Raw genomic sequence first — 14,041 nt, forward strand, 5'->3', positions numbered from 1 at the left:
CTGTCCCCTCCCCCTGAACCCAGGTCTTTCCCATAGGACCAGCTTCCAGGGACAGAAGGACTCATCCTTCCCCGGCCTGGATCCCTCTCCACCCTCTGGGCTCCAGGCTCCACTTCTGCCCCAGTCCCTCGCAGTGGGAAAGTTCTTTTCTAGCTCTAACTTGCAGGCCTCTTGCTGCAATGGTAGTCAATTTCCTATCTTCCCTCTGGCCATCTGAATGTACTCCCCCCACCCCCACCCCAAAAAATGAGTGCGCCTGACGGCAACGTTCCCTGCCTCCCATTTCTCCTCACCCCGCCTCCCCTGGGTCCCCGAGTTTCCGATCTGCCATCTGCCTGAATCCTCCCAGGCACAGTGCCCGAGATCTCTCAGAGCTGGGGCTGGGGAGGATGGCGAAGCCGGTGAGGACTCAGCTTCACGCCTCGAGCGCCCGGGTCCTCCCAGCCTCTGCCTTCCCCTGGATCTCAGCTCCATCTGGGGGCCTCCTGCCCTCCTGCCCCTTTCATGCCTCCTTGTATGCCTGTGACTGTCTCCCTGTGACTCTGCCACTCTCTGCCCCTCATAATTCTCCTCTTTGGGGGCCTTCTGTGTCTGCACCTCTGGCTTGTTCCTTGCACCAGGTGAGGGAGGAGAACAGGTGTACCCTTGTGATGGGTCCTCTCCCGGGGCAGCTGGGGTGGGAGAGGCAACCGTGGTGACCTGGCCAAGTTCCGGGCCTGGGTTCCAATGCCAGCTGTGCTGCTTGAGGGCTGTGTAACCTTTGACAAGTGCCTCCCGCCTCTGAATCTGCTTCTGCACGTCAAATGGGCACAAAAACCATCCCTTCCTCCCAGGGTCGTGGGGAGAGGCCAGCAGCTTGAGGAGTGGACAGCATGGCACCCACATGTAATCAGTACTCCCCACCACTACTAGGGGTGCGTGGGGGCAGTGGGCAGTCCACGGAGCCTCCAGCAGCGGGGCGTGAAACCATAATGGGATGTCAGGCGTGTCATGTCCTGTGCAGTGCGGGTGACTGCAGGGGCTGAGGAAGGGTGGCTGTCCAACATGACTGTGGCCTTGCCTGCACCCTGCCCCCCCCCAAAGAGGCAACCTCCATGGGAATTGTTGCTGTTGTCAGGCCAATCTTGGGGGTCTTCGGGGCCCCTGGACTCTAGCGAGGCTGACCTGGGAGGGGCCACTTCCTAGCCGTGTGTTTCGCCTCAGGCAACTGACAGTACCTCTGTGTGCTTCAGCTTTCCTAGCTGTGAACTGGGTGTCACAGCAGTCCTCTCTCAGAGGGCTGATGCACACTGCGGCAGCTAATGCAAGTAAAGCTCCCAGAACGGTGCCCAGTCAGTGCCAGATGTGTGTTGGACGTTACCACCTTTGGTGGGGTCGTTATTCAGTGAGTTCACACAAGTCAGATGTGCGTGCCATGCCTGGCTTTGAGAATGTGTGCGGAAGAGATGAGGTTAGCCAGCATTCCTGTTATGCGGGTCAGAGGGCTCTATGTGGGGACAGCTGGGGCCAGGTGCCCCCTCAGTGTGCAGCTGTATCCAGGAGTGTAGCTCACACAGGTGGTATCTGAGGTTTGGGCAGAGTGGTAACTTTCCTCTGGGTGCACAGAGCTGCGCTGGGACCTCCTGTTTGGAACCTGAGACGTAGTATCTAGGACTTAGCCATCCGGGTTGTGCTGGGGCATGGATGGTGACCTGGGGCATGGAGGGTGACCCGGGACATTGGTGTCCAGCTAACAACAGCTGCATCACGGCCTGAGGTGTGCTTCCTCATCCAGGTATGGTAGCCTACACCTGTCATTCCAGCACTTTGGGAGGCCAAGGCAGGCGGATCACTGGAGGTCAGGAGTTCAAGACCAGCCTGGCCCACATGGTGAAACCCCAATTCTAACTAAAAGTACAAAAATTAGCCGGACGTGGTGGCGGGTGCCTGTAGTCTCAGCTACTCGGGAGGCTGGGGCAGGAAAATTGCTTGAACCCAGGAAGTAGAGGTTGCAATGAGCTGAGCTTGTGCCACTGCACTCCAGCCTGGGCAACAGAGTGAGACTCTGTCTTGAAAAAAAAGGTGCTGCCTCTGCCAGCAGGCCTCCTGGGATGGAAGGGGACCTGGAGACCAAAGGCGTCCAGGGCTGGGAGCCTGGGTTGTGCAGTGCGGCCTGGCTCGGTGTGCAGAACCGAGAGTGGGGGTGTCTGTGTGTGAGCGTGGGGGGAAGTAGACTCCCAGTGGTGATCGCGTACCCATCCATCCCTGAACCCAGTGTTTGTGAGCAACTGCCATGTGTCAGGCACTGTTGTGGGTCCTGGGAACCAAAGAGTCACAAACTGGCTGCCCTCAGGAAACTTGCATTCAAGCGCACCGGCCCGTATAAAAGCTCAGATGCTGATAAATGTCACGGAGAAAAATGAAACAGAGAAGGTTCTGGAGAGGGATGGGAGTGCTGTCCGATGCAGGGCGGTCTGGACAGCCTCCCTGAGATGGTAGCATTGGAGCACAGACCTGATAGAGAGCAAGGCAAGAGCCCTGTGGACAACCCGAGAAGAGCATTCCAGCAGAGGGAAGAGCAGGTGCAAAGGCCCTGGGGCCAGGGTGTGCATGGCCTGGAAACAGCGAGTGAGCAGGGGGAGGAGGGAAACGATGAGGTCAGAGAAGGAGCTGGGTGGAGAGTGGAGGTCTGAAAACTGCGGCGAAGTCCTCACCTCTGCTCTGAGTGGGAAGGGAGCCGTGGAAGGCTGTGGAGCAGAGGCAGGGAAGGGTCCATTGGGTGTTGACAGGATCCCTCTCGCTGCCCATGGGGAACGCACAGGGAGTGGGGGTGAAGGTAGAAATGGGGAGGCTGGAAGGGAGGACACTGTAATCGTCCAAGAGGGAGATGGGAGCCAGGCCAGGGAAGTAGCCTGGGGGTGGGGAGAAAGATCCTCTGATTCTGGGGTCTGATTCCGCATATGTTGTGAAGACAGAACCCTTTACTGAGGATTTACTGATTTAATCCCCCCAGCGGCCCTAGGAGGCAGATACTCTCCTATTCCCTGTTTCACAGTGGAGGGAACTGCAGCTTGGGAGAATGAAGCCACTGGCCTGAGGTTACAGGGAAAGTGGCAGCAGAGTCAGGACTCAAATCCAGGCCTCTCGGTGCTGACCAATGTGCCCCACCCTCAAGATGTGCCTTTTGTGGCCCATAGGTGTCTGGGGCCAGTGTCTGGCACATAGCAGGGACTGGGTAGACATTTGTTGGATGGACGGATGGAAGGATGGATGGATGGATGGATGGATGGATGGATGGATGGATGGATGGATGCATGGATTGGCGGATGGATGGATAGACGGATGGGTGGGTGGGTGGGTGGATGGATGGATAGATGGATGGGAGGATGGATGGGCAGACGGATGGATGGATGGATGGATGGACGGACGGATAGATGGGTGGATCGATGGGCGGATAAGTGGAATGAATGAGTGTGGCTGCCCTGACGATTTTGCAGAAGTGTGTCAGGAGGCGGATGTCAGGATCTGGCTAAGGTCCAGGGAGAGGGGTGCCTCTGGTGGTGGGGGTCTTTGTGACATGAAGAGGGGCTAGTCCTCAGTCTCGGGACAGGGGTGATGGTACAGGTCGCAGGTTCCAGTGCTGGTATATTAGGTGTGGGGGTTGGAGTAAAGGCTGTGTGGCATGGTGGGGGTTCGAGGGAGTTTCTGGGGTACAGGGGCATCTGCAGGAAGACCCTGGGCAAGATTGTGTGTCTAGACCCGGTGGGGCGTGTGATGCAGGAGGGGTGGTTTTGGCCGGCAGTGGGGGTGGAGGGTCAGCGGTGGCCCAGCCTGGTTATACAGCCGACGAGGCTGTCTGTGTGCCACGAGGCTCCGGCTTGGCACGGCCCAACCGCCCCCCTTTTCTTGGGCAGCCCAGCCGGCAACCTTCCTCCCCCGCTTCCCCCGACCTTCCTTGGCTGCCTCCTCGGCTGCCCAGAACCAATGGGTTAATTAGATAACGGAGCCTTTGATTAGCGGGGGAGGGGGAGGCCTCCCCTCCGGCGGCACAGGGAAGGGAGGCTGAGGAGGAGGGAGGAGAGGCGCCCTCCCCGTTCAGAAGGAGAGAAAGAAGGAGGGAGGGGTGGGGAGGGAGGGAGCTGAGGCACAGCTTGGCTCTGCACTGCCGTGTGACTAGAAATTGTAATCGCAGAGAAAGAGAGAGACAGAGCCGGGGAGAAAGGGACCAAGACAGACGGACAGACAGACAACCTGACTGAGACGGGCTTGGGGCCGATGAGAGGGTGACAGGGACAGAGCAAGAGGGAGGAATAGATGGAGGAGAAGGAGAGAAGGGGCCTGGGGGTCCCGAGGGAGGCAAGATTGTGAGGGGGAGACTCAGGAGGGGGTTGAGGCCAGAGAAGGTGGACAGGTACCAGAGGTGGAGGGGGAGGACTGAGAGGGGCAGAGAGAGGGGAGAAGGGGGCTGGGGTCGGTGGGTGGAGAGAAAGGAGGCTGCGGTGGGGGGAGAGTCGAGGTAGAGGTGGGAGAGGGGGTGGAAGGAGACCGGAGGAGGCGAGCGGGGAGGGGAGGAGAGAACTGCTGCAGTGGCCAAAGGACAGCCTCCCCCCAGGGGTGGGAAGGGCGACAGACCAGTGGGGGGGGCGCGGGGAGACCCAAGAAGCCCCTGCGCCCCCCCCCAGCACGATCTCGACGGGAAGCCCTGGAGAACTGGGGAGTCAGAGACCCCGGCTGGCTGGAGGCATGTGGAGGGGGGGGCCTGGGCGCAGGGAGAGGCCCAGCAGAAGCCAAACCACCAGGGTGAGTGTCCCCCACTGTGGGGTTGGGGGGAGAAAAGGATGGGAGATGGCGGAGGGCGAGGGGGGGAAGGGGAGGGAGGCCGAGTCACTGCAGAAGCCGTGATGGGGGTGGGGGGATGCGGGCTGGCAGCGGGAGAGCTGGGGACAGATGCGGAGGTAGACACAGCAGCGGCAGGCCTGGAGGCCGGGGTGGGTGCCATGGGCTCCCACGGACCCTGCGGGGGCGCCCCCCCCCCCCCCCCTCAAATCCAGGCCCTGTGCTTTGGGCCAGCCCTTTGGCTAAGAGGGTGTGGGCTGGATAATCGCCAGGGTCTTAAGGGGTGGGAGCCCCAGACCCAGGATAAGGACTGGGCATCGACCTCCCTGTTCACATTCAGGAAGATGAAGACCCTCACCGCACTCACACAGTCAGACACAGACGCACGGCCCCAGCCCTCCAGGAGAAAAATGAGCCCGGGTGCAGACATAGAACCAACCTCTCTCTCCTCTCTCTCTCTCTTTCTCTCCCCAGCCCCCTCTTCCCCCTCTCTCTGTCTCTCTGCCTCTGCTTCTCTCTCTGTCTCTCTCTGTCTCTCTATGTCTCTGTCTAGCCCTCGCTCTCACACACGCACTCAGATACACAGATGTATGCACACACATTTTTATCTGGGTTAAAATGGTCTTGGAAACTGCAGGAGGAGGGAGTGACTGTGTGTGTGCATGGCCATGTGCCTGGGGGTGAGCCTGTGTTGGGGGGCCTGAGAGTCCACCGTGAGAGGGCGTGCCCATCACTGCTTAGTGTGTGAGTGGGTTGGTGTGCGTGTTTGTGTGACCTGCTCTCCTCCCGGTCTCTTGGGAACGATTTGGGGTTGGCCTGTGTTGGGGCAGAGCCTGCTGGTGTGGGTGTATTTGTGTGTACTCAGAGATGCTGCAGGCAAAGAGGGCTGGGAGCCAGAGGGTAGACCCAGGGCCGAAGTACCCTCTCTGAGCCATCCCAGCCTGCTCTGTGCCCTTGGACAGGCCATTTTCCCTCGTAGTGCCTCAGTGTCCCCATCTGTAAATTGGGCATCCTAACAGCTTTCTCCTGTGGTCATTATGAGGCTTACATGAGCCGACCGGGATACAGTTTGCTGCATTGCAAGGGCTTACCCAGTGTTCCGGAGAGACTATTGTTACTGGTATCGTTGCTGTTGCTGTGACTCGTCCATCCCCTTTCCCTCTCTGGTTCTAGGGAAATGGTGGGGCAGGACAAATTGGGGAGGTGCAGCCTGACTTCTCAGAGGACCCGAATCCCCACTGTCTGCTTTCCTCCCAGAACCCAGGCAGAGTCCCTGGACCCCCTTCCCTTCCCCATCCCCTCACGGAGAACCGAGCTCGGTCCTGCGGCAGCAGCTGGCATGAGTCCCACCGGGGCTGTCTCTGCCTGGAGCGCCCACAGTCTCCGGGCAAAGGAGGAGGTGCAGCTGGTGGCCTCTCGGCCTGTGCCGCCCCCTGTGAGGTCCCCAACCACCCTTACGCACAAACGCCAGTCTCCTCCCTCCTCACCCTGCTGCCTCCCAGCCCTCCCTTCACCTGCCCACACCTGTCACCTCCACGGTTGCCTTGTCTGCCACCTTAGCCCTCTCCCCCTCAGGTTCTCCCATGAGTCTGACTTAAATCTCTGAAGCCGCTGTGAGGGCCCCGCAGGGCCTGGACAGGGTGGGCAGTGACAGGAGGGTGTGCAGCGGAGGGTCTTTCGGTTCAGCTGAGGGTACAGGGGGTGGGGGAAATGCATCTCTTCGCTAACATCCCTGGGAGGGGGAGAGGGAGCGGGAGTGGAGGGGAGAGGAGGCTGGGACCCACCCCCCAGGGGACCACGCAGGTGGCGAGGGGACCGGGTGGGTGTTGGGATGGGAGTGAGGTCCTCGCCGCCTGGCTTGCTCTTCCCCCTTCCTGCCCCCTCGCCTTGTCTGTCTGTCTGTCTGTCTGTCTGTCTGTCTCTCTCTCTCTCACTCCTCTGATGTATCTACCTTTTTGAAATCATGCAAAGAGCTGGGTTTTGAATCTGGACGACGTCTGCACTTACTGGCTGAGTGACCTTGGATGGGCATTTCCTCTCCCCTAGCCTCAGTTTTCCCTGCTGCAGAATGGGCGTAGAGTCTTGCCAGCATGGAGAGGATGAGCTAGTGCGGGGCCAGGCGGGCCACACTTCCCTGTGTCTGCCCCAGCCTGCTGGGTGGGTCCATCGGCGGCTGTCGCCCTCCCTGCCCCTTTGGTTCTGGGCATGGGGCAGGGAGGCGGCGGTGGGGCTGCCTGGGTGTTGGCAAGCACCCGGGCCACGTGGGCTCCTGTCCCTCACTGAGCCTCTCCCCTCTCTCTTCCCCTACCCACAGCCCCCCAGCTTCCACGCGGAGCATGAACATTGAGGATGGCGTGTGCCCGCGGCTCCCCGTGCCCCCCGCTGCCGCCTGGTAGGATGTCCTGGCCCCACGGGGCATTGCTCTTCCTCTGGCTCTTCTCCCCACCCCTGGGGGCCGGTGGAGGTGGAGTGGCCGTGACGTCTGCCGCCGGAGGGGGCTCCCCACCGGCCACCTCCTGCCCCGCGGCCTGCTCCTGCAGCAACCAGGCCAGCCGGGTGATCTGCACACGGAGAGACCTGGCCGAGGTCCCAGCCAGCATCCCGGTCAACACACGGTACCTGAACCTGCAGGAGAACGGCATCCAGGTATGGGGGGCCAGCAGGTGGAGGGGGACCATGGAGGGGGGCACTGGGGAGACGTGCAGATGCAGCCCATCCCTTCTGGGCCTCCCCATACCGGCTCTTCCCTGTCCCCGGCTCCAGGTGATCGGATGCAGACCTGGAGCCGGGCTCCCAAGGTGGAGTGTAGGCTCTCTGGGCTTTGGGACCACAGTGCTCCCTGTCTCTGAGCCACTGTGTTGGGGTCCAAGTGCAGGCCGCCTGCCCAGCCCCCAGCACAGGACAGGCGGGTGGGCCTAGGCCGAGCCCTGGAGTCACTGGGGTGTGGAGAGCAACCCTTCCGTGGGGACCTCTGTGGCATCTGCACCGCCTCACTCCCTCGTGGCCTTGGGAGGGTGGTGGCATGATTCTGAGCCTCAGTTTCTTCATCTGAAAAACGGGGACGAGGCGAGCCCCTGTGCTGAGGTGTTGCTGTGAGGGCTGAGGGCTGTGGGTCTCATACTTGAGGCTTTAGCCTGTGTGCTGCTGGCACCTGGCAAGTGGTCAGAGGACGGGAGGCGTTTCCATGGTCATTTGCCGGGCAGTGCAGGGTTTGCGTCCCCATTTCCTGGAGCTGGTGTGAGAATTGGAGAGCAGAGAGGCTGAGATGGCTCTGGTGCCTGGCGCCGTGGTGGCCTGTGGCTGCTGCTCAGGATGGAGCAGCTGCCACTCAATTAATGATGACTCTGATTAGGATAGGCCGTAACGAGGGCTTGGGGGGACAGAGCTGTGCTATTAGAAAGCAGGGGCTTCTCAGCCTCTGCCCTGTTGACATTTGGGACCAGATCATCCTTTGGCGGGCAGGGTGGGGGCTTTATCCTGTATGCTATAGGACATTTAGCAGCATTTCCGGCCACTAGATGCCAGTAGCACCACACCCCCAGTTCCAAAAATGTCTCCAGGCATTGCCAGTGATTCCCGGGGGATCATTACCCCAGGTTGATTTGGTCCAACTCCTGCCTCCAAGCAAGCCTCCCCCTGCCCCAGCCTGTAAAGCTGGGAGAGAAGAGGGCGCCCGTGCCAGAGGTCCCAGCTCCCCCAGATCTAACCTTCCAGATAGAAGTGCAGCTGCTCTTCTGACTGGCCCCTGGGAAGGGGTGGGAGGACTTGGCCGCTCCCATCTGACTATCCTGAGAGCCAGATTCGGGGAAAAAAGGGGACCTCTCAGGGGAGCAGTCTCTTCCTGGTGGCTGTGGGGCAAGGGCCAGCGAAGGGGTCCAGAAACATCAGGGGCCTTGTCACCACCCCCTGCTCTTGCAAGGCCTTGTCCCTCTGTCCACACCCACCTCCCACAGGCTCCCATGTCTGCCAGTTTGCTTTGAGTCTGCCCTGCATCTCCCTAGCTGCAGTCTCCACCAATCCGTCCATGTGTCCCTTGAGCAAGTGACATTCCGCACTGTGCGGTCCCCATGCACCTGCCCCCGGCTTCCCTGCACTCTATCCTTCCCCTACTTATACACGTGACGTTCAACAGACACTGGCAGCACCGGCTCTGCGCCAAGCCCCGTCCCGGGTGGTGACCGAGCAAGGCAAAGCCCAGCCCTAGCCCCGGCAGCTCACCTTCTAGTGGGGAAGAAACGAGGAGGAAAAGGAGCCAATGGATGGAACATCACGCCAGGGAAACGCGCTTTAGAGAAACGGCCAGGGAGAGCGTGGGACGGGGAGGCACCCACGCCACTCACCAGCAGCCCCAGGCCATGGCAACACCCCCGTCGTAGAACCTGGACCCGTATCTCTTTGGGTGGGGGGGGGAGCTCAGTGAACAATTCAGTCCCACAAACATGTGCTGAGCGCCACCAGTGGACGTATGTTCATTTATCATTTATGATTTATGATAAGTCACGCACAGGCCCGCTCCCTCCGTATATCACGCACCTGGTAAAGCGCACACCGAGGTGGACGTTGTCAGAGAGTGAAAAGCATCAGTAGGAATCCAGACACCTCCATTTCTCATTTCCCTCACCACCACCAGGGGTTCTCGCACCCCCTCCAGAGACGGGGATGGAGGGTGTGTTCGTCCAATCCACGAGAGTGGATGCTTGTGAGTGTTTGTCAGTGGGCTTGACCTCCCTCAGTGGACACATGCCAGACAGCAAGAGGCATGGACCACGTCGAGGGTAATCAGAGGCTATTTATTTATTTATTTATTTACTTTTTTTGAGACAGAGTCTCACTCTGTCTCGCAGGCTGGAGTGCAGTGGCGCAATGTTGGCCCATTGCAACCTCCACCTCCCGGGTTCACGCGATTCTTCCGCCTCAGTCTCTTGAGTAGCTGGGATTACAGGCACCTGCCGCCACGCTCAGCTAATTTCTATATTTTTAGCAGAGACGGGATTTCACCACGTTGGCCAGGCTGGTCTCGAACTCCTGACCTCAGGTGGTCCATCCCCCTTGTCCTCCCAAAGTGCTGGGATTACAGGCATGAGCCACCACGCCCGGCCCAGAGGCTCTTTAAAACGTAATAACTTTTAGCCCGGTGCGATAACTCATGCCTGTAATCCCAGCACTTTGGGAGACTGAGGCAGGTGGATTGCTTGAGTCCAGGAATTTGAGACTAGCCTGAGCCACACCACGAATCCCCATCTCCACTAAAAAAAACAAAAATTAGCCAGGTATGGTGGCATGCACCTGTGGTCCCAGCTACTCAGGAGGCTGAGGTGGGAGGATCGCTTGAGCCTAGGAGGCAGAGGTTGCAGTGAGCTGAGATTTCACCACTGCACTCCATCCCGGGCAACAGAGAGACCCTGTCTCAAAAAAAAAAGTAATAACTTTTTAGTTATCCAAATAAAAAAGTGAAAAAATCACTCTAGTTCCATCACCAGCTATAAATAACTACCGTTTATATTTTGTTTTAATACCTTCCTGGCTCTTTCCTGTGTCTATGTAAATGGTTTCATTTTTAGGAACAGGGTCTCACTCTGTCACTCAGGCTGGAGGGCAGTGGGGCTATCACGGCTGGCTGCAGCCTCAACTTCCCTGGCTCAAGTGATCCTCCTGCCTCAGCCTCCAGAGTAGCTGGGACTACCTTTTTTTTTTTTTTGAGACAGAGTTTCACTCTTGTTACCCAGGCTGGAGTGCAATGGCGCCATCTCGGCTCACTGCAACCACCACCTCCCGGGTTCAAGCGATTCTCCTGCCTCAGCCTTCTTGAGTAGCTGGGATTACAGGCATGCGCCACCAGGCCCGGCTAATTTTGTATTTTTAGTAGAGACAGGGTTTCTCCATGTTGGTCAGGCTTGTCTTGAACTCCCGACCTCAGATGATCCACCTGCGTTAGACTCCCAAAGTGCTGGGATTACAGGCGTGAGCCACCGCGCTTGACTTTTTTTTTTTTTTTTTTTTTTTTTTTTTTTTTTTCCTTTTTTATGACGACAGGGTCTCACTATGTTTCCCAGGCTGGTCTTGAACTCCTGGGCCCAAGCAATTCCCCCACCTTGGCCTCCCAAAGTGCTGGGATTACAGGTATAAACCACCTAACCCAGCCAGAAGTGTATTTTTAATTACTTATTACAGAATGAGTACAAATTAATTGAGAAAAACTAGAAAATATACCTAAGTAAAAACAGGAGGACAGAAGCCAACCACAAATCCACAGCCACGGGTAGCTCTCCTTCGCTTTGGTGTCTTTGGATTGGGACACCTCCCAACCCATGCGCAGTGTGTTGCACAATTGGTGCTGATTTGTAAATGGAGTTTTTGCTTTTTTCTTTTTTTTGAGGCGGAGTCTTTCTCTATTGCCCAAGCTGGAGTGCAATGGCATGATCTCAGCTCACTGCAACCTCCGCCTCCCAGGTGCAAGCAATTCTACCGCCTCAGCCTCCCGAGTAGCTGGGATTACAGGCACACACCACCACGCCTGGCTAATTTTTTGTATTTTTAGTAGAAACAGGGTTTCACCATGTTGGGCAGGCTGGTCTCGAACTCCTGACCTCAGGTGATCTGCCCACCTTGGCCTCCCAAAGTGCTGGGATTACAGGCGTGAGCCACCACAACCCGGCCAGCATCCCGTTATTAACCAGGCTCTTCTTTTTTTTTTTTTTTTTGAGATGGAGTCTGTTGCCCAGGCTGGAGTGCAGTGGTACGATCTTGGCTCACTGCAACCTCCGCCTTCTGGGTTTAAGTGATTCTCCTGCCTTAACCTCCCAAGTAGCTGAGACTACAGGTGCCCACCACGATGCCCGGCTACTTTTTGTACTTTCTAGTAGAGATGGGGTTTCACCATATTGACCCGGCTGGTCTCGAACTCCTGGCCTCAAGGGATCCACCCACCTCACCCTCCCAAAGTGCTGAGATTACAGGCGTGAGCCACCCCGCCGGGCCTCCTTATTTACAGTTTCTAAGTTGATATGAACAACACCCGGGGGACATCCATTGCCTCATTCTTCCTAACGTTCTGGACTCTGCCCTTGGGATAAATTCCTAGAAGCGAAGTTTCTGGGTCTGAGGGATGATGACAGAAGCACCACCCTGTGAGTTCTATGTGGCTTCCTCATTTGAGTATACTCCTCCCTTACACACACATACACAGACACACGCACGCACACACACACACACACCCGGGCCTGGCACTGAAGCATTGGTAGCGACAGGCTGAATTCTGGGGATTCGGGAGCCTCTGCCGCCTTGGTTGTCGTCTGTCCCCTGCTGTGCCGCCACCTGCATGAAGGCAGGGACTTTGCACTGTTCCCTGCCGGATCCCCAGCACCTAGGGCCGAGCCTAGCATGCAGGAGGTGCCCAGCAGCTGTTTGCCTGTAAATGGGAGGCCAGCTCCCGAGCTCCTGCCCGGATCCTTGGCAGCGGCCCTGCAGCCATCTGTCGGTGGGAGCCGACACGAATCCCTGCAACGCCCTCCCGTGAGTTTGGCTCGGAGACTCCTGTCACCTGTTCTCGCCTGCCCCTGGCCTGGGCACAGTGCGGGCAGCAAGAACCTCGCGGGGACTTTGAAGGACTCTAAGTCCATGGGGTGATGGTGCTGGCTTCTCTCTGGGAGGCTAGAACGTTGCCATTCATCTTTGGTGAGAGGGTTAAAATGTTCTTCTGCCACACGACAGGGACAGTAGGTAGTCCTCATAGTAAGACAGAGGATGTGTTTTTTAAAAGATCATGGCCGGGCAGGGCGGCTATGCCTGTAATCCCAGTACTTTGGGAGGCTGAGGCAGGCAGATCACCTGAGGTTAGGAGTTCCAGACCAGCCTGGCCAACATGGCGAAACCCCATCTCTACTAAAAATACCAAAATTAGCCAGGCATAGTGGCGCGTGCCTGTAGTCCCAGCTACTTGGGAGGCTGACTGAGGAAGGAGAATGGCTTGAACCCGGGAGGTGGAGTCTGCAGTGAGCCGAGATCGTGCCACTGCACTCCAGTGTGAGTGACAGAGCAAGACTCCGTCTCAAAAAAAAAAAAAAAAAAAAAAAAAAAAAAAATCAGCAATCTTCTGAGGCCCTCCCCCGGCCCCACCACTGTTTTTTGAGATTGGTAGGGCCTGCAAGCCTGGAGTCTCCAGAAATGCCTTTTAAGGCAGAGGCCTGGAGACTGCCTTCCCCCAGCTCACATGCCCTGGACCCCTGGGAGAAGACCGGGTGTAGATCTGCTCCTCCATCTCCTCTGGGCCTGGGGGGCAGCTGCGCCACCTCGGCGGGGCCCAGCCTGTCCACTCCTTGCTCCTCAGTCAGGCACGTGGTCCTCACCGAACCAGCTCCTTCCTCCTTTCCTCCCTTTTATCCTCGTATCCCCGCCTTCCCCTCTCCCCACAGAAAGTCCTCCTAATGTGTTTACTGGGGATTTTTTGCTTGTGTGTGTTCTTGCAAAATGGGTATTGTTGTTTTGTGTGCATGTATTCTTAATTTACGCAGAGGAAGCTGCGTTAAGATCGCTGTCTTTGTCTCACTGTGTTCACTCGGCCTGTGTTTCTGAGAGTGGTTCACGTTGCTGTGTGTGTCCACTCTGCTGCTGTCGCTGCTGCAGCATTGATGGGCACCCACCCCCCATCCACCTGCCAAGTCCCCCACTGCTTCCTGATGAGACTGGACATCCCAGAGGCTTCTAGCTGCCCCACCGCAAATCCTCCCTCAGGACCCCTCTGGGAGCTGCGTGATCATTTCTGTGGAATATATACCCAGAGGGAATTGCCAGGCCATAGGATATTCATGTACTTAATTTAACAAAGTACTGCTGAATCCACCCAAGGCTTTTAGCGGGCGGCCCCGGGGCTCTCCTGGGGCCCGCTATGAGGTTGTATGGCAAGTAAGTGTGGTTCCAGCTTAAGGAACAAACCAATCCATCCTATGGAAATTATTAGAGGGGCTTCAAAGAGTTGTGTTTAAGGATGGCCCGACTCCAACATTTAGAAGTAGCCTCAACTCTTGCTGACAAGGGACTGGTTACATCAGTGCTCCCCAGCTTTTTTGGCACCAAGGACTGGTTTCATGGAAGATAATTTTTCCATGGACTGGGGTGCCGAGGAGATGGTTTTGGCATTACATTTATGATGGTGCATTTCTTTTTCTTTTTCTTTTTTCTTTTTTTTTTTTTTTTTGCTCCCCAGCTTTTTTGGCACCAAGGACTGGTT

At 57.4% G+C, this 14,041-nt stretch overlaps 1 protein-coding gene across 1 annotated transcript in view; it reads left to right on the forward strand.

Annotated features, from left to right (window-relative positions):
• Positions 1-4,926: 4,926 nt before the first annotated feature.
• The window catches only part of LRRC4B (leucine rich repeat containing 4B), a 54,636-nt gene continuing 45,521 nt past the window's right edge, over positions 4,927-14,041 (forward strand). The window contains exons 1-2 of the mRNA XM_011946503.1: positions 4,927-5,098; positions 7,130-7,461. Coding sequence (XP_011801893.1) covers positions 7,165-7,461 — 297 coding nt within the window. The 5' untranslated portion in view covers positions 4,927-5,098; positions 7,130-7,164. The remainder of the gene's footprint in view (positions 5,099-7,129; positions 7,462-14,041) is intronic.

This window comes from Colobus angolensis, unplaced genomic scaffold, assembly GCF_000951035.1.
Source record: "Colobus angolensis palliatus isolate OR3802 unplaced genomic scaffold, Cang.pa_1.0 Scaffold25, whole genome shotgun sequence".
NCBI classification, from domain to species: domain Eukaryota; kingdom Metazoa; phylum Chordata; class Mammalia; order Primates; family Cercopithecidae; genus Colobus; species Colobus angolensis.